Source organism: Heptranchias perlo, chromosome 6 (genome assembly GCF_035084215.1).
Source record: "Heptranchias perlo isolate sHepPer1 chromosome 6, sHepPer1.hap1, whole genome shotgun sequence".
Taxonomy (NCBI): Eukaryota; Metazoa; Chordata; class Chondrichthyes; order Hexanchiformes; family Hexanchidae; genus Heptranchias; species Heptranchias perlo.
In genome coordinates, this window is record NC_090330.1 from 108,559,088 (window position 1) to 108,583,868 (window position 24,781).

The 24,781-nt window shown below is 45.7% G+C and overlaps 1 protein-coding gene across 3 annotated transcripts in view; it reads left to right on the plus strand.

Moving 5' to 3' along the window:
- The window catches only part of clybl (citrate lyase beta like), a 124,526-nt gene that overhangs the window by 86,743 nt on the left and 13,002 nt on the right, over positions 1-24,781 (plus strand). For all 3 annotated transcript variants that reach the window (XM_067986598.1, XM_067986599.1, XM_067986600.1), the window contains exon 3: positions 16,749-16,956. In XM_067986598.1, coding sequence (XP_067842699.1) covers positions 16,749-16,956 — 208 coding nt within the window. The remainder of the gene's footprint in view (positions 1-16,748; positions 16,957-24,781) is intronic.

Sequence of the window (24,781 nt, forward strand, 5' to 3'; positions counted from 1 at the left end):
TGCAGAAGACAAGAACTGGGTCAGATGGATCTCTTTGATTGTCGTCTGGTAAAGCACCATATATAAATCTATTGTGCAGAACCCTGTATTTGATGATTTGCTCTATGCATTTCTAGAAATTAAGTGGTGTGTTTTGTTCAGACCTGTTAGTACATGGTAATGTGTTAAGTGAACAGTGGTGTTGTGGGAAAATACACTGGTTTGTAGCCATCTGCAATCTTGTCACACAAGCACAGATGTCCTCCCTGTCTCTCTAACGTTCTCCAGTCCTGCAACCCTCCAAGATCTCCGTGCTCCTCAAATTCTGGCCTCTTGCGCATTCCCGATTTTGATCGCTCCACCATTGGCGGCTGTGCCTTCAGCTACCCAGCAGAGCTCTGGAATTCCCTCCCTAAACCTCTCCGCCTCTCTACCTCTCTCTCCTCCTTTAAGATGCTCCTTAAAACCTACCTCTTTGACCAAGCTTTTGTCACTGTCACCTGTCCTAATATCTCCTTATGTGAGCGGTGATAACATAAGAACATAAGAAATTGGAGCAGGAGTAGGCCAAACGGCCCCTCAAGCCTGCTCCACCATTCAATAAGATCGTAACTGATATCAGTCCTGTGAAGCGCGTTGGGACATTTCACTACGTCAAAGTTCCCAGTCGGGGAACACTTCAGCAGTCAAGGACATTCAGCCACCGACCTTCGGGTAAGCATACTCCAAGGCGGCCTTTGAGACACACGACAACGCAAAATCGTCGAGCAGAAATTGATAGCCAAGTTCCGCACCCATGAGGACGGCCTCAACCGGGATCTTGGGTTCATGTCACGCTACACGTAACCCCACCAGCGAACAAATGTTATCTGTTTTTAATATAACGGGTCATTTGCTGTCTTTTCTATGTTTCTGCCTCTCTTTTTTGGTGGTTTGTATATTCGGTGGCCTTTTAGGTAACACCTCTCTGTCTGCACACTGTGATTGCCTTGGCAACGGGCAGTTGGAAAGACTGTCTGTAATCACCAGGTATTGTTCTGTGATTTATAAATGCGAAGGGTTCGAGGATTTCATTTCCACAACATTCACCTGAGGAAGGAGGAAGCCTCCGAAAGCTTGTGAATTTCAAATAAAATTGTTGGACTATAACTTGGTGTTGTAAAATTGTTTACAATTTACGACGTCAAAGGTGCTGTATAAATGCAATTTGTTGTTATTACAGAAATGTTTCACTGATTTAATCTCTCATTTAGGTTCCCTTCCTGGCTAACGTCGCTTCATTAATTTCTGTTTTTTTGCATTGGCTTTCTCTTTCTCGTTAATATGGAGCAGTTTGTACCCCCCCCCCCATGCCATCTTTCACTTGTACTCTCTAGATTTTTGCAAACTCTGTTTCTCTCCCCTTGTTTCTGATTTTTTTTTGTTCCTGATCAATACAGTAGCTGTAGGGTTTGTTTTGGTCCTTGGAGATTGGTTCCTCCTCCCCTTTTTGCTGTTTTACAATCCATATAAAGTAAAGCCATGTATATTCCTCCCCTTTCTTATTCCTCCTCTTTTCTCAGAGATATTGTCACTGACTTTTTTTTAACAAAAAACTACAGTATTTAAGTTCCCTGTTGAGCTACTGTATGTATTCGTATGTGAAAAGTGCCCAAAGGCACAACTACCTGAATTGCTTTTAATTACACCACATAGCGGTGCATCATCTGTGTTCTGCTTCTGTTTGATTGATGTTTCAAGGCAATTGTCAGTGTAGATGATGGGATTAAGTGCCTCTTGAAGTGACTTTACATTTTTGTGGGAACAAAGAGAAAAGAGAGAGAACACTTAGTCATTCACTTTCATGAGTAATCTCTTCTCCGTTTCTTTAAACTAGTCACATATGTGTGTGTGTGTATATATATACATATATATATTTTAAAAAATGCTTTGAAGCCCAAAGGACTAGTTCCTAAAAAACTGTGAGAACAGTCGATTAGACATATATGATCGGTGCAATTTTGTTCATTCATTAGTGTTAATTGCTTGAGAAACAAGACTATCGAACCAATAGTGGGAAGTGGGGGCCGTAACAGTGATCATTAGCATCTTTGATAAAATGTGTGGTTTGCAGCTGGAATAGTAAAACTGTTTGGACAACTGTACTGATTAGGCTGAGTGTCGGGAACTGAATTTCAGTAGCTGTGAACTGTAAATGTTTGTGCAAGCCTTGCCGATGTTTACAACAAACATCTCAAGTCTTCCAGTTTTAATTAGAAGGCAGTTCTATGTAGATTTTTGTCCTTGTTATTTTTTTTAGGATTCTTAATCTGTTCCCCTTTGCTCAATTGTGCTTGTTCTTGAATGGATTTATTCAGCTGGTATCTGCTAAGCCTCACAGAAGGCTGACTAAAGTGCGGAACAATTGCATCTGATCTGGCTTTGATAGACTATTGGGAACTGCTGGCCCACACTGCAAACCTTGTTGAATGGGCAGCTCAAGTGAAAACAAACTTTACAAGGGAGAGTTGATGTTTGGGAAAGAAAGACTTTCGCACACCCCTTTCTTTGCGTTCTGTTCAAACCTGATTTGGCCAAGATCTCGCAGAACCTGTTTGTCGTTCGCAAGTGTCATCTGAAGTCCGATTCCCCACGTTCTATATACGATTGGCTCCAACAACAAACAGGCTCTTTTCGCCTGGTGTCTCATGTCTGCATTTGCAGTCCGATCTTTCAGCCTATCCATGCAGAGCAGCAGTGTGGTTTTACGTGGCTAGCCTGTATGGACCTTTCTCTGCGCAGTTTACAGGCAAAAGAGGAAGAAAGAACTTGCATTTCTATAGCGCCTTTTCACGACCTCAGGATGTCCCAAAGAGCTTTACAGCCAATGAAGTACTTTTGAAGCGTAATCATTGTTGTAATGTAGGAAACACGACAGCCAATTTGTGCACAGCAAACAGCAATGAGGTAATGACCAGATAATCTGATTTTTCAGTGATGTTGGTTGACGGATAAATGTTGGCCAGGAGAACTCCGCTGCTCTTCTTCGAATAGCGCCATGGGATCTTTTACGTCCCCCTGAGAGGGCAGACAGGGCTTCGGTTCAACATCTCATCCGAAAGACGGCACCTCCAACAATACAGCCCTCCCTCAGTACTGCGCTACCGTACTTGTATGCACAACTTTGCAATAACTGCATAGGCGTGAGATTTGCACAAGTGCATTTATCAATTAAAATATGCACTGTGGTGTAAAGTTGGCAGATTCAGCATCAAGGAAACCAGGTTATATTACAGAAGGGCTTCCATTGGAAGCAATTTGCATTATAAATGCGGGTACAAGAGAGTGATTAAAAATACTGTAGCCACCTTTCTGTCTATTGGGACATAGATTTGCTTCGTGCTTCTAAAACAAGAGGTAACTAACTATCATCTCTTGTGATCATCTTTGTTTAACACATGTATTTAAGCTATTGCATAACTTTCAAAAGCTCAGTTTGCAACAGTGAGTGAACCTTATCTTAATCGGAGGTATTTCTTTTACAGTTCCTAAGAGTCAAGAAGTTCCTGTTTGCTTGGCTGTGGTTTTGACTCATTATTTGGATTAAGGTCTGGTGTTCCCCAGCAATTTCCTGTTTTTAGCAAATACACCCAGGAAAAGAGTGGCAGCTGGAAAAAACTGAGCATTAGATGTTTTACCAAGGAAAATAAATGGGAAATTTGTGCTTGAATTGTTTGTTTCCATGGAAATAGGCTTTCAGATTTTGACACTTGGAAATTTTACTCATATTTTCTGGAGTATATATATCTTAATTGCTTTAAAGCATATGTTTTGGAATATTAGCTTGGCATCAGAATAAACGTTAAAGAAAGAAAGCTTACATTAAAAAAGGAAGTGCTAAATCTGGGCTATCTGTTGCCATAGTTACAATACAAGAGCACTGGATTCTTAATTCAGCGTGTAAAAGAAAAAGAAAGACTTGCATTTATATAGCGCCTTTCGGACCTCAGGATGACCCAAAGCGCTTCATAGCCAATGAAGTACTTTTGAAGTGTAGTCACTGTTGTAATGTAGGAAACGGGGCAGACAAATTGCGCACAGCAAGATCCCACAAACAGCAATGTGATAATGGCACAAAGGAAGATGGTAGTGGTTGTTGGAGGCCAATCATCTCAGCCCCAGGATATTGCTGCAGGAGTTCCTCAGGGCAGTGTCTTAGGCCTAACCATCTTCAGCTGCTTCATCAATGGCCTTCCCTCTATCATAAGGTTAGAAATAGGGATGTTAGTTGATGATTGCACAGTGTTCAGTTCCATTCGCAACCCCTCAGATAATGAATCAGTCCATGCCCGCATGCAGCAAGACCTGGACAACATCCAGGCTTGGGCTGATAAGTGGCAAGTAACATTCATGCCAGACAAGTGCCAGGCAATGACCATCTCCCACAAGAGAGAGTCTAACCACCTCCCCTTGATATACAACGGCATTACCATCGCCGAATCCCCCACCATCAATATCCTGGGGGTCACCATTGACCAGAAACTTAACTGGACTAGCCACGTAAATACTGTGGCTACAACAGCGGGTCAGAGGCTGGGTATTCTGCGGCGAGGGACTCCCCTCCTGACTCCCCAAAGCCTTTCCTCCATCTACAAGGCACAAGTCAGGAGTGTGATGGAATACTCTCCACTTGCCTGGATGTGTGCACCTGCAACAACACTCAAGAAGCTCGACACCATCCAGGACAAAGCAGGCTGCTTGATTGGCACCCCATCGACCACCTTAAACATTCACTCCTTTCATCACCGGCGCACAGTGGCTGCAGTGTGTACCATCCACAGGATGCACTGCAGCAACTCACCAAGGCTTCTTCGACATCACCTCCCAAACCCGCGACCTCTACCACCTAGAAGGAGAAGGGCAGCAGGCATATGGGAACACCACCACCTGCACGTTCCCCTCCAAGTCACACACCATCCCGACTTGGAAATATATTGCCGTTCCTTCATCGTCACTGGGTCAAAATCCTGGACCTCCCTACTCAACAGCACTGTGGGAAAACCTTCACCAGATGGACTGCAGCGGTTCAAGAAGGCGGCTCACCACCACCTTCTCAAAGACAATCAGGGATGGGCAATAAATGCCGGCCTTGCCAGCGATGTCCACATCCTATGAACGAATAAATAAAAAATGACCAGATCATCTGTTTTAGTGATGTTGGTTGAAGAATAAATATTGGCCAGGAAACTGGGGAGAACTCCCCTGCTCTTCTTCTGTACTGCTGTCTGTACTTGGCCTTTGCCTTGGGAAGGTTTCTATCAGTCTCAGCTGAATCATCTGGTGGAAGATTTGGGAGTTATCCGTTTCTGCAACATTCCAGTGCACATACCCCCTGCTATAGGAACATAGAAATTTACAGAGCCGGAAAGACCATTGCAGTCCATCTGGCAGTCTCAGTGTCTAGGGCATATCATACCCCATAACCTCAGTATTAGGACCTCTGCTCTTTTTGATATATATTAATGACCTGGACTTGGGTATAGAGGGTAAAATTTCAAAGTTTGCAGATGACACGAAACTTGGAAATCTAGTAAACAATGTCGGGGATAGTAACAGACTTCAAGAGGACATAGACAGGACTGGTGATATGGGCAGACACATGGCAGATGAAATTTAACGTATAGAAGTGTGAAATGATACATTTTGGTAGGAAGAATGAGGAGAGGCAATATAAACTAAATGGTACAATTTTAAAGGGGGTGCAGGAACAGAGAGACCTGGGGGTGCACATACACAAATCTTTGAAGATGGCAGGACAAGTTGAGAAGGCTGTTAAAAAAGCTTATGGGATCCTGGGCTTTATTAATAGAGGCATGGAGTACAAAAGCAAGGAAGTTATGCTAAACCTTGATATAAAACACTGGTTAGGCCTCAGCTGGAGTATTGTGTTCAGTTCTGGGCACCATACTTTAGGAAGGATGTCAATGCCTTAGAGAGGGTACAAAAGAGATTTACTAGAATGGGATGAGGGACTTCAGTTATGTGAAAAAACTGGAAAAGCTGGGGTTGTTCTCCTTAGAACAGAGAAGGTTAAGGGGAGATTTGATAGAGGTGTTCAAAATCATGAAGGATTTTGACAGAGTAAATAAGGAGAAACTTTTTCCAGTGGCAGAAGGGTCAGTAACCAGAGGACACAGATTTAAGATAATTGGCAAAAGAGCCAGAGGCGACATGAGGAAACATTTTTTTTACACAGCGAGATGTTATGATCTGGAATGCGCTGCCTGAAAGGGCGGTGGAAGTAGATTCAATAGTAACTTTCAAAAGAGAATTGGATAAATACTTGAAGGGAAAAAAGTTGCAAGGCTATGGAGAAAGAGCAGGGGAGTGGGACTAATTGGATAGCTCTTTCAAAGAGCCGGCACAGGCACGATGGGCCGAATGGCCTCCTTCTGTGATGTATGATTCTGCTCCTCTCATTATACAGCCCAAGATCCTATTTGTTCTCTTTACTGCTGCCGCATTATGTGTTGATGGCTTCAATGATCTATTGACCAGTGCCCGTCCGTCCCAAATCTCTTTCGTGTGTCATGTCCTGCTACAATAATATAATTTAGCCTCACTATTTATTGCCTCTGCTTATTATCCTTTCCCAATCTCATGACCTTACAATTAAATTACATCTCATACAAGAAACACAGAAAGTTAGTGTGCAGGTACACCAAGCAATTAGGAAAGCAAATGGCATGTTGGCCTTTATTGCAAGGGGGTTGGAGTACAAGAGTAAGGAAGTCTTACTACAGTTGTACAGGGTTTTAGTGAGACCTCACCTGGAGAACTGCGTACAGTTTTGGTCTCTTTATCTAAGGAAGGATATACTTGCCTTGGAGGCGGTACAATGAAAGGTTCTCTAGATTAATTCCTGGGATGAGAGGGTTGTCCTATGAGGAGAGGTTGAGTAGAATGGGCCTATACTCTCTAGAATTTAGAAGAATGAGAGGTGATCTCATTGAAGCATATGAGATTATGAAGGGGCTTGACAGGATAGATGCTGAGAGATTGTTTCCCCTGGCTAGAGAGTCTAAAACTAGGGGGCATAGTCGCAGGATAAGGGGTCGGTCATTCAAGACTGAGATGAGGAGGAATTTCTTCATGCAGAGGGTTGTGAATCTTTGGAATTCTCTACCCCAGGGGGCTGTGGATGCTGAGTCATTGAATATATTTAAGGCTGAGATGGATAGATTTTTGGACTCTAGGGGAATCAAGGGATATGGGGATCGGGCAGGAAAGTAGAGTTGAGGTCAAAGATCAGCCATGATCTGATTGAATGGGGGAACAGGCTCGAGGGGTCATATGGCCTACCCCTGCTCCTATTTCTTATATTTTTATCTGCCACTCACCAGGGAGCTCCTGAATCTATCCATATCCTTCTGATTTATTCAGCCTTTGCCCATAGTTTGCAGTCCCTCCCAGTTTGGTATCGTCTGTAAACTTAGAGATATCTTTGTTTCTGTCTCCATTTCCAAAGAAAGACTTGCATTTATATAGCGCCTTTCACAACTTCAGAACGTCCCAAAGCGCTTTGCAGTCAATGAAGTACCTTTGAAGTGTAGCCACCGTTGTAATGTAGGAAACGTGGCAGCCAAATTGTGCACAGCAAGATCCCACAAACAGCAATGAGATACTGACCAGATAATTTTTTTTTGGTGAAGTTGGTTGAGGGATAAATATTGGCCAAGACATGGGGAGAACTCCCCTGCTCTTTTTCGAAATAGTGTTATGGGATCTTTTACATCCACCTGAGAGGGCAGATGGGCCCTCGGTTTAACATCTCATCCGAAAGACGGCACCTCCAACAGTGCAGCACTCCCTCACTGCACTGGGAGTGTCAGCCTCGATTATGTGCTCAAGTCTCCGGAGTGGGACTTGAACCCACGACCTTCTCTGAGGGAGTGCAGGGGAGTTCTCCGCGGTGTCCTGGCCAATATTTATCCTTCAAACAACATCACTTAAAAAAACAGATTATCTGGTCATTATCACATTGCAGTTTGTGGGACCTTATTGATCAAATTGGCTGCTGTGTTTCCTAAATTACGACAGTGACTACACTTCAAAAGTACTTAATTGGCTGTAAATGCTTTGAGATGTCCTGAGGTCGTGAAAGGTGCTATATAAATGCACGACTTTCTTCCTTCCTTTACAAGAGCAGAGAGGTAATGATATTTTTGTATAAGGCAATGGCAAGGCTACGATTGTAGAAAGAACAGTAAAGCTATCGAGATCACATAACTTAGATTCATCAAGATAAAAGAAGGAATGAGAACGTATAGTTATGAGGAGAGACTCGAGTTACTGGGATTACTTCCATTGGAGCAGAGAAGGACAAGCAATTTAATAGAAGCTTTTAAAATTATAAAGGGTTTTAATAGGGTGAGAAGGGAAAAGGCTATTTCCTGTACTTTGGGAGTCAGTGGTGAGTGGTTTTCAATTTAAAACTGTTACTAAGAGAGGCTAGGAGAGATGTCTTTCTGTGGAAAGTTGTTAGCATAAATTGTTCTGCCACTGGGAATATTTGAGGCAGAGACCATTGTATCTTTTAATGGAAAAGTGGATAAACATTTCAAGTAGGGGAAAATACATTGCTATGGGGAGAAAGCAGGGCAGTGAAATTAGTTTTGGATTGCTTATTCTGTGCTGTAAACCTGTGGGGTTCTATGTGTAAGCCTAGACAGTGACAGAAGACTATTTGATAGCAAGGTGCATCACAACCAAGCGCAAATCTGTTGCCATCTGATAAAGCGGATTTCTCATGCTGTTGCTTGTGGTAAATCAGAAGTTTTATGAGAACAGGGCTGTTATTTCCTACATTAAAACAGTGACTACACTTCAAAAAAAAAAGTATTTAGTTGGCTGTAAAGTACGTTGGGATTTCCTGAGGTCATGATGAAAAGCGCTATATAAATGCAAGTCTTTCTTTCTTCTATGGCAAGTAGTATTACCAGGGACGTAAGCATTGTGAGCAGATATGGGATCTGGGAGCGCTGGGATGGGATGTCTAGAAGCATTTTGAGGAGGATCCCAGGGCCTGGTAATACCGAGGCAGATTCTGGGATCACTGGGAGAGGTGTCCTGTGATTCCCACCTGACACGTGTTCCGAAGCTAAGCTGCCCAGTCAGCAAACTGTATATCTCAAGTACAACAGCCGTGGCTCAGCGGGTAGCACTCTCGCCTCCGAGTCAGAAAGTCGTGGGTTCAAGTCCCATGCCAGGGACTTGAGCACAAAATCTAGGCTGAGACTCTCAGTGCAGTACTGAGGGAGTGCTGCACTGTCGGAGGTGCCGTGCTTCAGATGAGACGTTGAACCGAGGCCCCGTCTGCCCTCTCAGGAGGATGTAAAAGATCGCATGGCCACTATTTCAAAGAAGAGCGGGGGAGTTCTCCTCAGTGCCCCGGCCAATATTTATCCCTCAACCAAAATATCACTGAAGTAGATTATCTGGTCATTATCACATTGCTGTTTACATATTTAAATTTTGACCATTACCATTTTTAAAGTTGAGATTACACGGCAAGGTGACATGCAAGCTGTACCATTTTAGGGTCGCCAATCCTCCAGGATTGCCCTAGAATTAAAGATTAATCTCCAGGACACTGCTGTGAGCAAAAACCCAGGAGAAAAACCATAGGGGCATTAAAAAAAATTGTGTTTTTTTTTTAGTTTTCTTTGAATACTTTTGTTTGTTAGTTATAAAAATATTGGACATAGGGGGATAAAAAAGGCTGTTTGACTGACAGTCAAGAATCATCCAGTTGGGGAATGAAGAGTCTTTTCACTTTCCAATCAATGTGAGAAAGTGGGGCTCCACGAGGATGGACGTGTCGGGCGACCAATGGCAGGAATATAAGGGCGAGGTCATGTGAGGGGGAGTGGGTCACCCTGGGCTTTGACAGCACTCGGAATGGTCCTGGGCTTTGGTCGGACTGGGGTGAAAGTCCTGGAATTTGACAGCACTGTATTAAAGTGGAGTTTGGGACAGGGGTTGGGTGGGTGGGAGGTCCTTTGTTCTGGCATCACTTTGAAGTGGGAAATTGAGCTTTGACAGAGCTGTGAAAGGGAAAACATGAAGTTTGGCACAACTGGGTTTGGAATATGAGATTTGGCTTACCATTGGATTCCTGGGGCCCAATGTTAGCAGGGCTGCGGGTTCTCGGCGGGGGGGCTATCCGCGCCCGGTGAAATTAGTCAGCTTCCCGCGCGATTGTAGCATCCAATCCACTAATTGGAACCACTTACCTGCTCCTCCGGGTTCCCCACTGCTGATCTGCGCGTCGGGCGGGCTGCACATGCGCAGTAAGATCTGTCAACTGGAGGAGCTCTATTTAAAGGGGCAGTCCTCCACTGACAGATACTGCAACCAATAGCAAAGATGACTGCATGGAGCAGCCCAGGGGGAAGGCTGCTCCCAGTTTAATGATGCCTCACTCCAGGTATCAATACATGGGGTGAGGAGGAGGGGGAGGACAGAGATCTTCCTCCCGGCGTGCGGGAGGAAGCGGCCTGCCTCTGCCACCAGGAAGGCCTGGCTCGAGGTGGCAGAGGAGGTCACCTGCACCACCAACATATCGCCCACCTGCATACAGTGCAGGAGGCGCTGCAATGACCTCAGTAGGTCAGCCAAAGTGAGTACACGTAGTCTTTCCCCTACACTCCATCTGCCACATCACTGCCCCCACCCCACATCTCCTTCCGCACTGCCAACACTACTCTGTCACATCACCCCTCATACCCACTCAAACCTCATCCTCATCTTACCTGCACCTACTCACCTCGCCAGTACTCATCCCGCCACTACCACTCAACCCAATCCTCATACAATCTCATGGCTCTATCTCATCCTCACCCTCTCGTGCATCTCCCTCACGGCCAGCCTCACTCAACCTGCCACTACCTGTGCTGCAGCCACAGGGCATGCATCACATATGTGCAGTAGACAGCGTAAGACAAACGTGTCGTGAGCATGAAGGGGATGCACAAGGGTGTTTGAGGCTTTGTCATGGGTGTTACTTATATTTAATTTCTGACCAACTCACATTACATATTATATTGGCACCACTACTGCCACGTCTTCGCTAATCCTGTCTGGTTTGTGCAATAATGTCCTCTCCTGAGGATCACTATGTGGACCCACAACTGATGCCACCCATTGTGTCACTGCAGAGTGGGTGTAGGTGTATTTGCAGGGCTCTTTTGCGCAGACGACTGAGAGACATCGGCGATGTCCCCCGTTGCACCCTGGAAAGATGCGGAGAAGTTGTTGAGGGCAGTGGTGACTTTGACAGCGACAGGTAAGAAGATGGTGCTCGGGCCAGCCAGGAGCAGCTCGGCATGAAGGAGGCTGCAGATGTCCACGACTATATGTCAAGTGACTCTGAGCCTCCGTGTGCACTGCTGCTCAGAGAGGTCCAGGAGGCTGAGCCTTGGTCTGTGGACCCTGTGGCGAGGGTAGTGCCCTCTGCGACGCATCTCTCTCTGCGGTAGCCCTCCCTCCTGCTGTACAGGTGGATGTGTCACAGCACTGTGTTGTGGAGCTCCACGTGTCAGAGGTGGACGGCATGGATGGCGAGGCTGGTGATGCTGTTCGCCCTCCGAGGAGGTCATGACTGCAGCTACGGCGGCCCCCATCCGCAAGATGTACATCTGAGGGGGTCCGCAAGGTAGGTACATGTCTCTGGACCCCGGGGTAAGTGTGCAGGTTGGTGACTTTGACTGTCAGGAGGAGGGTGGTGGAGGCCAAACTTTGTCCCAAGTGACAGAGTGGCCTCCTGCAATGAGTGAGGGTCTCCGCCCCACACCTGTCAAATGGACCTTTGCAGCTGCCACAGGCTGACAGCTGCAACACGTCCATTTGACCTGGGAGTGTTTCCCCCAGTGTGGGAAACAGTCCCAGTTTGCTCTAAAATCCCACCCCTCCTCACATAATCCCTTAATCAGGTCAGTTAATGACCTGAACAAACAAAATAAATACTTTCAAGTGACATCCCGCTGGCTTTAATTGCCTGCAGGATTCCCACCAGCGGGGGCTGCGCGCGCACGCCGGCGCGTCAGCGGGGAACCCGGAAGTGCGCGGGTTCGGGGCGGGCTCCGGTCCCGCTCCGGAGTTCTCCGATTTTCGGAGCAGCCCCTCCCCCGCCAGGAACGCACCCGATAGCGGGTGCTAAAATGACGCCCCTGGTATCCGACAGCAGTGAGGAGAGGGACAGAGCAGGACCTGCCCGATAGCTCAATGCTGATCCTCTCTCACTGAGCTGAACTCAGGGCACTCTCACCCCACCACCCACACACAATCAGGAACAAGCTCAGTGGATAGCGCGCTCGCCTCTGAATCAGAAGGCCTTGGGTTCAAGCTCCACTCCAGAGACTTGAGCGTAAAAATCTAGGCTGACACTCCCAGTTCAGTATTGAGGGGAGCACTGCACAATCGGAAGTGCCGTCTTTCGGGTGAGACGTTAACCCGAGGGTCCCGCCTGCCCTCTCATGTGGACGTAAAAGATCCCATGGCACTATTCGAAGAAGAGCAGGGGATTTCCTTCCGGTGTCCTGGCCAATATTTATCCCTCAACCAACATCACTTTAAAAAAAAAACAGATCATCTGGTCATTTAACTCATTGCTGTTTGTGGGATCTTGCTGTGCGCAAATTGTCTGCTGTGTTTCCTACACTTCAAAACAACCTCATTGGCTATAACACACTTTGGGACGTCCTGAGGTCGTGAAAGGCGCTGTATAAATGCAAGACTTGCTTTCTATACCATCATCTGCACATTAACTGTCTCCCCAACTGAGCAGAAGTACAACTATCCATCTTAACCACCAATTGGAAACACTCTTACTGACCCCTCCCCATGTACCAGCAGTTAGCCCAACCATGCTTAGAACAAATTTGGGCCTCTTCCTGACCCCCTGTGAGCATTAACTCACCCCACCCAATGAGAAGCTAATTCCCCCTGCCCCATCCCACCCCCACCCATCTGCCGGGCAACAACTCATGCCTCTTAAAGCCTCTCACCAATTCAGCAGCACTCCCCACGCGGAGCTGAAAACCAGCAGTCTGTAGTGTTCCCTTCCTCCACGAGAAAGTAAATACTCCACCCCCCCCTCCCAACTGGGATGGAATTATGCGCGTCCCACTGAGAAGAACATAGGAACAGGAGTGGGCCATTCAGCCCCTCGAGCCTGTTCCGCCATTCAGTTAGATCATGGCTGATTGGTATCTTAACTCCATTTACCCGCCTTGCTTCCGTAACCCTTAATACCCTTGCCCAACAAAAATCTATCAATCTCGGTTTTGAAACTTTCAGTTGACCCCCAGCCTCAACTCTTTGGGGGGAGAGAGTTCCAGATTTCCACTCCCCTTTGTGTGAAGAAGTGCTTCCTGACATCACCCCTGAACGGCCTAGCTCTAATTTTAAGGTTATGCCCCCTTGTGCTGGACTCCCCCACCAGAGGGAATAGTTTCTCTCTATCTACCCTATCTTTTTTTTTCTTTATTCGTTCATGGGGTGTGAGCATCGCTGGCGAGGCCGGCATTTATTGCCCATCCTAATTGCCCTTGAGAAGGTGGTGGTGAGCCGTCTTCTTGAACCGCTGCAGTCCGTATGGTGACGGTTCTCCCACAGTGCTGTTAGGAAGGGAGTTCCAGGATTTTGACCCAGCGACGATATATTTCCAAGTCGGGATGGTGTGTGACTTGGAGGGGAACGTGCAGGTGGTGTTGATCCCATGTACCTGCTGCTCTTGTCCTTCTAGGTGGTAGAGGTCGCGGGTTTGGGAGGTGCTGTCGAAGAAGCCTTTGTCGAGTTGCTGCAGTGCATCCTGTGGATGGTACACACTGCAGCTACTGTGCGCCAGTGGGTGAATGGAGTCAATGTTTAGGGTGGTGGATGGGGTGCCAATCAAGCGGGCTGCTTTATCTTGGACGGTGTCGAGCTTCTTGAGTGTTGTTGGAGCTGCACTCATCCAAGCAAGTGGAGAGTATTCCATCACACTCCTGACTTGTGCCTTGTAGATGGTGGAAAGGCTTTGGGGAGTCAGGAGGTGAGTCACTCGCCGCAGAATACCCAGCCTCTGACCTGCTCTTTTAATCATCTTAAACACCTTGATTACATATAGAAACTTGACTCTGACTCAGTGGCTCCCAACCCTTCTGCTCCACCCTTATCCTCCTCCTCTTCCTCCCCTCCTCCCAATCATTCCTCGCCCTCTATCCATCCCCACCCCATTCGCTGTGGCCCAGTGCCCTACACTTGTTCACCTTTCCTCTGTTGCTCTCTCTCCTCCACCCCTTTCTCCTCTCCCTTCCTGTCCCCCACACCATCTACTTTCCTCCGTTCCCCTCTCTGTATCTCTACCCTCCCCTCTCTTCCTCCCACCCTCCTCTCCTCTTTCCCCCACTCGCCACCTCCATCTATCTCCTCCTTCCCCCCCGACCTCCCTCCTCTAACCCCACTCCCCCACCTGGCTCCAAGTGTCCAAACGCCTTCTGAATACTGAAGTCGGCCTTGGGATAGCGACAGGTTATATATTAAAATCGTTGTGTGGGTTTCCATATCAATATCCTGTGTTATACTATTTCAATGGGAAAAACCATACTAAAGATGTCAACATTTAACCGTGTACCAAGCACCCAGCCTGGGTTCAATGTCACAATTCAACACGCACACGCACGTGTGAACTCCTGGCCTCTGGGTTGCGAGTCCATTCCCACAGCCGCTAAGTCACCATATTCTGACCCACCCCTGACTGACCAACATTTCAGCCTCACTGCGCAGCAATATTGTCGCTGACGCTCTGTTAACCCACCTCCACACCACCCTCTGGGAAGAGGTACCACCTTAGCCCAGTCTATCAGCCCCCTCTCCTCCAAGCAGGGAAATTATTCCTGACCCACTACTCCCCCTCTTCCACAGAGGTCCTGGGAAACTGTTCTTCCCCCCCCACCCCAGCACTAAAATGCCAAGCATTTTCCACCCTTCAACCCCATCACCAAGGCTGCCTACTTCCACCTCCGTAACATCGCCCGTCTCTGACCTTGTCTCAGCTCATCTGCTGCTGAAACTCTCATCCGTGCCTTTGTTACCTCTAGACTCGACTATTCCAATGCTCTCCTGGCCGGCTTCTCATCTTCCACCCTCCATAAACTTGAGCTCATCCAAAAATCTGCCGCCTATATCCTAACTCGCACCAAATCCCGTTCACTCATCACCCCCGCCGTGCTCGCTGACCTACATTAGCTCCCTGTCCGACAACGCCTCGATTTTAAAATTCTCATTCTTGTTTTCAAATCCCTCCATGGCCTCACCCCTCCCTATCTCTGTAACCCCCTCCAGCCCTACAACCCTCTCAGATCTCTGCGCTCCTCCAATTCTGGCCTCTTGTGCGTCCCCGATGTCCATCGTTCCACCATTGGCGGCCGTGCCTTCAACTGTCTAGGCCCTAAACTTTGGAATTCCCTCCCTAAACCTCTCTGCCCCTTTCTCCTCCTTTAAGACGCTCCTTAAAACTTACCTCTTTGACCAAGCTTTTGGTCACTTGTCCTAATATCTCTATTTTTTTGCTCGGTGTCAAATTTTGTCTGATAATCGCTCCTGTGAAGTGCCTTGGGAAGTTTTACTACGTTAAAGGTGTCCTAGCCCTCTTCTTCCCCCCTCACCTGCCCATTCTTCTCACATCATCCCCAATCCCCTACTATCCCCGTTCTCTCCTGCCCCCTTTCCCCTCCTCCTTCCCCATTTAGCCCAACCATATAACTGTGCCTGACCTAGTTGGCTTGTTTAGTGAATCATTTTCTGAATCCAGTACCCACCAGGATACACTGAACATTGTCCTTAGCTTAACTTATACAGTAACCCAAGTTGTACCGATAACTTCAGCTCTGGCAGATTCACATCCTGGTATTGATATTAATTGCATTTCCCCATAAAAAGAAAGCAGACGTTTTAAAAAAAAAAGTAAAAACAGGAAATGCTGGAAACACTCAGCAGGTCAGGCAGCCCTCTGTGGAGAGAGAAACAGTTAACGTTTCAGCTCGAGGACCTTTCCTCCACCCTTACTCGAGGAAGATGTTCGAGATTTAACATTTTAAATGCAAGTACAGAGTCAGAGAAAAAGGGGGGAGGAGGAAAGAGCAAAAGGGAAGGTCTGTGATAGGTTGGAGGGCAGGGGTGATTAAATGACAAAAGGAATGATGGTGCAAGGCAAAAGGGAGTGGTAATGGGACAAGTGAAGAAACAAAAGATGGGTCCAGAGGAGGTCTAAGTGGCAACAGTAGAACCATTACCAGCACCCGCTGTCTGAAAAAACAGTGGTGGTTATGATCTGAAGTTGTTGAAATCAGTGTTGAGACCAGAAGGTTGTAAAGTGTCTAATCGAAAGATGAGGTCCTGTTCCTCGAGCTTCCGTCGAGCTTCACTGAAACAGTGTAAGAAGCCGAGGTCAGAGTGGGAGTGGGACGGGGAATTAAAATGGCCAGCGACCGGAAGGTCAGGGTCACGCTTGCGGACTGAAAGGAGGTGTTCAGCAAAGCGATCACCCAATCCACTGTAGTTTAGACTCCCCAATGTAGAGGAGACCGCATCGTGAGCAGCAAATGCAGTGTACTAAATTGAAAAAAGTATAGGTTTTTTTTAAAAGATCTGCTTGCATTGTTTTGAAGCCTGTTTTTTTTTTGTTTTTAGTTTTACACCTAGTTTGCCTTTGAATCTTCAATGACACTCACCCTTGTTTTTTTCAGCGGAAACTCTGCCAAGACATGCACTGCTTTTGGACCTGTGCAGTGTTGTCGTTACGCCTCCAGTACACCCACCGATCGCCAGTACGTGCCTCGGAGAGCAGTGCTTTATGTACCCGGAAATGACGAAAGGAAACTCCACAAGATTACCAGTCTCCGTGTAGATTGTGCTGTCCTTGACTGTGAAGATGGAGTTGCATTAAACAAGAAGGTACTGCATAATGCACACAAATAATCATGCAAACACACAATAGCACACTGTATCACAGTGAACTTACTGGAAGAGCAGTATTACAAAGGACTAGTACACCTGGACAAAACTAGATTCATTGGATCATGCCCTTGTGTCCAGTATCCTGCATCATTGCAACTGCACAAACATACCCACCCTGCTGCTATCCCTCAATAAAGACCTTTCATCGGTTTAGGAACAGAAGTAGGCTATTCAGCCCCTCGATCCTGTTCCGCCATTCAATTGGATCATGGCCGATCTGTATCTTAACTCCATTTACCCGCCTTGGTTCCATATCCCTTAAAACCCTTGCCTAACAAAAATCTATCAGTCTCAGTTTTGAATTTTTCAATTGACCCCCCAGCCTCAACAGCTTTTTGGGGGAGAGAGTTCCAGATTTCCACTCCCCTTTGTGTGAAGAGGTGCTTCCTGACATCACCCCTGAACGTCCTGGCTCTAATTTTAAGGTTATGCCCCCCTTGTTTGAGTTTCTGTGCTCCTGGTGTTTACATGGGCTCTCAATGCTGCTTCTTCCGGTCAAGGAACTGCAGCTGCAGTTCAGACCAAAGCCTTGAGATGCTTTTTACATTGCAGGACCAATATCTCCTTACATGGCTCAGTGTCAAATTACGTCTGATAACCCTCCTGTGAGGGGCCTTGGGACGTTTTACTGCGTTAAAGGCACTATATAAATGCAAATAATTACTGTTGATTCTGTGAGCATTTCCACATCCTTCAGCCTTCCTTCGTAGTGGCCCTGATGTGACAATTTATCTTTACTTGTTTCTTTGGCACAGAACCATAAAAGAAAAAAGAAAGACTTGCATTTCTACAGCGCCTTTTACGACCTCAGGGCGTCCCAAAGCGCTTTACAGCCAATGAAGTTGGAAATGTAGGCACTGTTGTAATGTAGGAAACGCGGCAGCCAATTTGCGCACAGCAAGATCCCACAAACAGCAAAGCGATAGTGACTGGATAATTTTTTTTGGTGATGTTGGTTGAGAGATAAATATAGCAGGACACCAGGGAGCACTCCCCCGCTGTTCTTTGTGAGATCTTTTTACATCTACCTAAGAGGGCAGACGGGGCCTCGGTTTAAAGTCTCATGGCACCTTCGACAGTGCAGCACTCCCTCAGAACTGCACTGGGAGTGTCAGCCTGGTTTATGTGCTCAAGTCCCTGGACTGGGACTTGAACCCACAACCTTCTGACCCAGAGGCAGGTGTGCTGCCCACTGAGCCATGGCTGACACATAAATCAATAAGTCATTTACGAAATTTCTGCCACCCTATTGTTGGTTAAAGTAGCTTTTAGCTGCCTGGTTATTTCCTCCCAGGCTTTCTTGCTACTCTGTGGATTTGGGAACGTGAGGTCCAAAGGCAAGGAGCGCTCCTCTCCTCATGGTACCTCCTCTATAAGGTCACCACCTGCCTCAGTAAAATGTGCCACCTTTGTTTTCCGGACAGACAGTTTGAGGTCAAAGATCAGCCGTGATCTGATTGAATGGCGGAGCAGGCTCGAGAGGCCATATAGGAACATAGGAACAGGAGTAGGCCATTCAGCCCCTCGTGCCTGCTCCGCCATTTGATAAGATCATGGCTGATCTGTGATCGAGCTCCATATACCTGCCTTTGGCTCATATCCCTTAATACCTTTGGTTGCCAAATGTCCTACTCCTGCTCCTATTTCTTATGTTCTTATTGCACGAGTCCAATCAGCACATGTGGATTACTGCCCATTTAGTGTCCTACTAGGGGTCAACGGGCCTATTTCCAGCTTGTAAAGGTGTGATTATTGTTGCCATGTGCTGATAGGGTGCTTTAATTTCCCACTGACAATATGTGACGTTACTCTATGTGGTGCCCCTATGTAGGCTGTAGCTGATGGCATTGAACAACAGATGTTGTAACTCCGTCAATGGCCATAAAGCCCACAAGACAAAAAAAATATTCCATTCCCCAAGACTCCAGAGTTCCTACAAAGTTACCCTCTATTTTGAAAGATGTGCTGATAGAGTTAGATGAAGAGGGGTGGGAGGAGGCTCATGTGGAGCCTAAACGCTGGCATAGACCAGCTGGGCCGAATGGCCTATTTCTGTGCTGTAAATTCTTTGTAATTCTATGAGTAAACAAAAGCGTTACCACTGAGCCAAGGCTGACAATACCATAAACCTTTATATTTGTAACAAATCTTTTATATGGCATCCTTGGTGCCTTCAGTCATCTAGACCCTAAGCTCTGGAATTCCCTTCCTTATCCTCTCTGTCTCTCTCCCTCTCTCTCCTCCTTTAAGACGCTCCTTAAAACCTACCTCTTTGACCAAGCTTTTGGTCACCTGTCCTAATATCTGCTTATGTGGCTCGGTATCAATTTTTGTTTGATAATCGCTCCTGTGAAGCGCCTTGGCACGTTTTACTACGTTATATAAGGCGCTATATAAATGCAAGTGGTTATGAAACTACTTCTGAAATCCGTATCGACAGTATCCATCCATTCCCTTTACCGATACACTCTGAATTCCCCAAAGATACCATCAAATTAAGCCAATGTGACCTGCCCTTTCCAGATCCGTGCTGGATATCCCTGATTATTCCAAGCCTTCCTAAGTGATTGCTAATTTCATTGCATATAATGAATTCTAGGGGACTGATTTACAACCACAGAGGCTAATCAGTTCTAAGCAGGTAAGAACTGTTTTGCCAGAATGGGAAACTGCTAATAGCAATCAATTTTCTGGCATCAGCTGATTTGCATAATTTTTCACTGGCCCATCAGGGGCACAGTGTCATGTCCCTTCATTCCAATTAGTCCATCAACTGTTATTTCTAAAACTTCGCACATTTGCAACCCTGTAACCCTTTGACCTGTTCATACTCCCCAATACCCTTTCTTCTCTTTTTTAAAGAAACCTTTCCTTCACTATCCTTTTCCTTTACTCTCTTCTATCTGCCCTAAGTTGCGTCTATCTTGCTCGCCCTCCCCCGCCTCCCAAAAGCGAGTTTACTATTTTAAACTGCTCTGTCTCTTCACTATACTTATTCTTAACTCCTTCCCATCTGCTGTAAGATTTGTCTCTATCCTGCCTCAATCCTCTCACTGCTTTGTCTGTCCTCTCTGTGAAGACTTTGGCACTGGTTCAGTTTAGGTGAAACCCATAGAATTACATAAAATTTACAGCACAGAAACAGGCCGTTCGGCCCAACGGGTCTGTGCTGGGGTTTATGCTGCATACGAGCCATCTCCCAACCTACTTCATCTAATTCTTTCAGCATATCCTTCTATTCCTTTCTCCGTCATGTGTTTATCTAGCTTTCCCTTAAACGCATCTATGCTATTCGCCTCAACTACTCCTTGTGATAGCAAGTGCTACATTCTCACCACTCTCTGGGTAAAGAAGTTTCTACTGAATTCCCTATTGGATTTATTAGTGACTATCTTATATTTATGGCCCCTAGCTCTGGCCTCCCCCGCAAGTGGAAACATCTTCTCTACGTCTACCCTTTTGAACCCTTTCATAATCTTAAAGACCTCTATCAGGTCACCCCTCTGCCTTCTCTTTTCTAGAGAAAAGAGCCCCAGCCTGTTCAATCTTTCCTGATAGCTATAACCTCTCAGTTCTGGTATCATCCTTGTAAATCTTTTTTGCACTTTTTCCAGTGCCTCTATATCCTTTTTATAATATGAAGACCAGAACTGTGCACGGTACTCTTAAGTGTGGTCTAACCAAGGATCTATATAAGTTTAGCATTACATCTCTGCTTTTTAATTCTGTCCTGCTAGAAATGAAACTGAGTCCTTTGTTTGATTTTTTTTCTGGCCTTATTAATCTGTATCATTACTTTTAGTGGTTTGTGTATCTGTACCCCGAGATCCCTTTTCTCCATTACCCCATTTAGACTCTTATTTTCCAAAGAGTATGTGGCCTCCTTATTCTTCCTACCAAAATGCAACACCTCACACTTATCTACAGTATGTTGAAATTCATTTGCCGATTACATACCCATTCTGCAAGTTTATTAATGTCTTCTTGTAATTTGTCACAGTCCTCCTCAGTATTGACCCTACCCCCCCATCTGTTGAGCTGTTCCCTCATCCCAGTATCGTATCTATCTAAAATCCTTCCTTCGACCCCATCTGTCAAGTTATGCATTGATTTCCCTCCCCTGTGTTGCCGTGATTCTCTGCATCATAGGTATCAAGCACTGTATCAGGCAACTTCAGACCATAGGATTTTCCTCCACTTCCTCCACAGGTGTCAGTGGGTAGCGCTCTCGTCTCTGAGTCAAAAGGTCGTGGCTTCAACTCCCACTCCACAGACTTGAGCACATAATCGAGCACAGGCTGATACTCCCAGTGCAGTACTGAGGGAGCGCTGCACTGTCGGAGTTGCCGTCCTTCAGATGAGACATTAAACCGGGGCCCTGTCTGCCCTCTCAGGTGGACGTAAAAGATCCCTTAACACTATTTCGAAGAAGTGCAGGAGGGTTCTCCCTGGTGTCCAATATTTATCCCTCAACCAACACATAAAAACATTTTTTGATCAACATCTACAAATTGACAATCCTCTTCTCTCAGGGGTCCCACCTCGCTTTTAACAATTCATCTTTTTACTGATGTCTATTTTGAAAACACTACAACCTCAGGACGTCCCAAAGCACTTCACAGCCAATGAAGTACTTTTGAAGTGTAGTCACTGTTGTAAATGTAGGAAACGCGGCAGCCAATTTGCGCACAGCAAGCTCCCACAAACAGCATTGTGATAATGACCAGTTAACCAGTGTTTTAGTGATGCTGGTTGCTTAGTTGATAACCGTGCTGCACTGAATAAAGTCAGTTTTTTTTTAAATGGGCATTTGTTTTGCGTTATCCTGAAGCGGAGGGAGTCTCCCTTCACAGGGGAAATAACAGTGTCTACCATACATGTAGATGGCAGATTCAAGTGTCAGGCAACACTGGCAAAAAAAAAACCATGACCCACACTATTGTAATTCAATCACTAAACTATGGAATCCTGCTGTGCGGTGCTATCATCTTCATGCACTCCCATTTGAAAAACTGAAACAATGTTCCATCCTGTGACTGTTTAATATTCTTCAGTCAAACAAAAGACTTAATCACTTTGTTCAGTAATAATGATATTGATATTTTTTTTTTTGGTTGTGGGGGGGGGGTTGGAGGGATATACACTGTTGTACTCTGTACTTTCAAAACAAGTCCTAGGATCCCCTCTCCCTGGTTGTTCCAGTCCTCCTTGAAGTTTTTGCATTCTGTCCATCTTATCCCATCTGACAGCAGAATAGATGCCGGTCTAATCCCTGGAAGTTTGGAACTAATGAACTAACTGCTGAGCTGCCGCCACAGAGCTTGGTCCCAAACTATACTGTACTTCACACTCGATTTATTCTCCAGATGGCGAGACTGTGCAGCCCTGCCGTGAGGGACCACCATTTCCACTGGAGTGTGAAAGTGGACGGATGTTGTTTTCTTTGCAGTTTTGATGATTCGGGAGCTCGGAACGTGCTAGGATGATTGGCTAGCGGGTCCAATGGCTGCTGTTAATTTCCCCCCCCCCCCATCTTCACTCGTGTGTGGCTGCGCTCAAGTTTTCGTCTTTTTTTTTTGCCGTCTTGTGTGTGTGTGTGTGTGTGTGTGTTTGTGTTGGGCAATTCAGCTTTCCTTCGACAGCAGCCCGGTCTCATTCTGCTGCAGGTGTTGGTCGCTAGTCAGTAGCAGAAATCATACCTTCTCCTGGCTTTTTTTCATCAGGTCACAGCTGTACGTGAGAGTGAGCACAATAACATGTTTATTAGTGGCCGGGTCCTCCTGTGCTGTTGGATGGCTATGAGACAGAGTTAAAAATTGAATTTCACAGTGATGGTCTGTGTCTGCAACATCTGACTCTAAAACGAGAGGTGACGGTGGAACACGTTGATGCCGTCCATCGGTGGAGGCTTATTGTGTTTCTTAGCCTCGACCCTGAGAGCATTGCATTGTGGGAACCTGACATGTTTATCAGTAATATGAGTAGGAAAACACTATTTATTTTTAGAATCACAGAATGACACCGCACAGAAGGAGGTCGTTCAGCCCATCGTACCTGTGCCAGGCCTTTTAAAGGACCTTTTCAAAAGAAAGGTTGCGGAGGTTTTTAGAAACCCACAGTTCTATATTCTTACAAAGGAACCATGGGTTGATAATGTGACAAATCAGTGGAAACCTGGCGAGCAATTTTGTGATGCAGAAATAACTGATGGAAAATTTAGGTTTTTATATTTGAAGTGCATTTCAGAAGCATAAAATTTTACGCTTGGATATTGAGGAATATGTGGTGCATATTTTGAGTTGCTTTATTTTGAAAGGAAGTTTTGTTAGAGTAGGGCAGTCCTGTGTCACATAGATTGTTTGGAGTACAGCACCAGATTGCATCGCTGTGGGAATAATATCATCTGCTTTGGGAGTCTGTGGCTGGCAATGATGGAAGTGTCTATGTGGCTGAAAATCAGGATCATTCCTAATAAAGATGACCATTTGAGATAACCTCCAACTTGGAACATTTTCAGCTGCTGTTCGAAGCAGACAGACCGATAATTCAGTGTAACCCTGTTACTGTCAGGTCCCATTAGAAACCATAAGGATCTGATGGGGATTTCAAATCTATTTTGACATGTTTATATCCATCTTATGCACAAATGAATAGACACAAGATCAGTTTTCAAGGAAACCTATTTAATACAGTGCCTTTAGTAGCAAAGTATTGCTGAGGCTATGTTTGGGACTAATGCATCCTTACTAATTCCTTAGGAAAAAGTACATTCTTAGCAGTTCAAACACTTAAGCAGCCTTTCAGGGTTGTTCGAGTGGGGACTCCTTTCTCACTGTGAAATGCACTGTTTGTTATGCATGTAAAATATACTCCACTTAATCAACCAGAGGGGAGATGAGGAGACATTTTTTTTAACGCAGCGAGTTGTTCTGATCTGGAATGCACTGCTGAAAGGGTGCTGGAAGCAGATTCAATAGGAATCTATTGCAGGGGAATTGGATAAATACTTGAAAAAGAAAAAAAAAATTGCAGGGCTATGGGGAAAAGAGCAGCAGGGGGTGGGGGGGGTGCATTTGGACTAATTGGATAGCTCTTTCAAAGAGCCGGCACAGGCTCGATGGGCCGAATGGCCTCCTTCTGTGCTGTACGTCTCTGTGATAACTGGTTTTGAGTGTAACTCTTTCTGGGCAGTTCTGAGATAAGTCACTATAGCGGCTAATGAAGATGTTTGAACTTTAAAGGGTTAAATGTCTGGTATGGAAATCCTGAGGAACAAGATGCCTAACTGTGTCCCTTTTAAGTTCATCTCCCTCAGCATGATTTATATTGGAACTGGAAGTGTGATTTGATTGGTCATGTAGGTAGACGGCAGTGTGCTATTTCATCTGCAGTAAGCAAGACAAACAGCTGTCTGTTTGGTCCCACCGTTATGTTTTTTTTTTACATTTTTGTAAAGTAGCATCTGGATTTGTCTGCAGGTTCATAAATGCATTTTATTTATTTAATTTTTTTTTTTACTTGCAGCATTTTGTGCATTATAGTAATGATCTCCAGACGGGTACAGCTTCACCCTCCTACTGACTGGCATGTGTTAGCCCTTCATGAAAGTGTGATGATACCAGGCTGAAGGCTATTTGATTCAGGTTTCATTAACCTTGGGGTTCATTATTCTTTCACTTGAACTGCAGAGAGCCATCACTTCATTCTGTCTTTGCTTACTCTAATTATCGCCAGCCCAGACCCCGTAAATCAGTAGCACTGC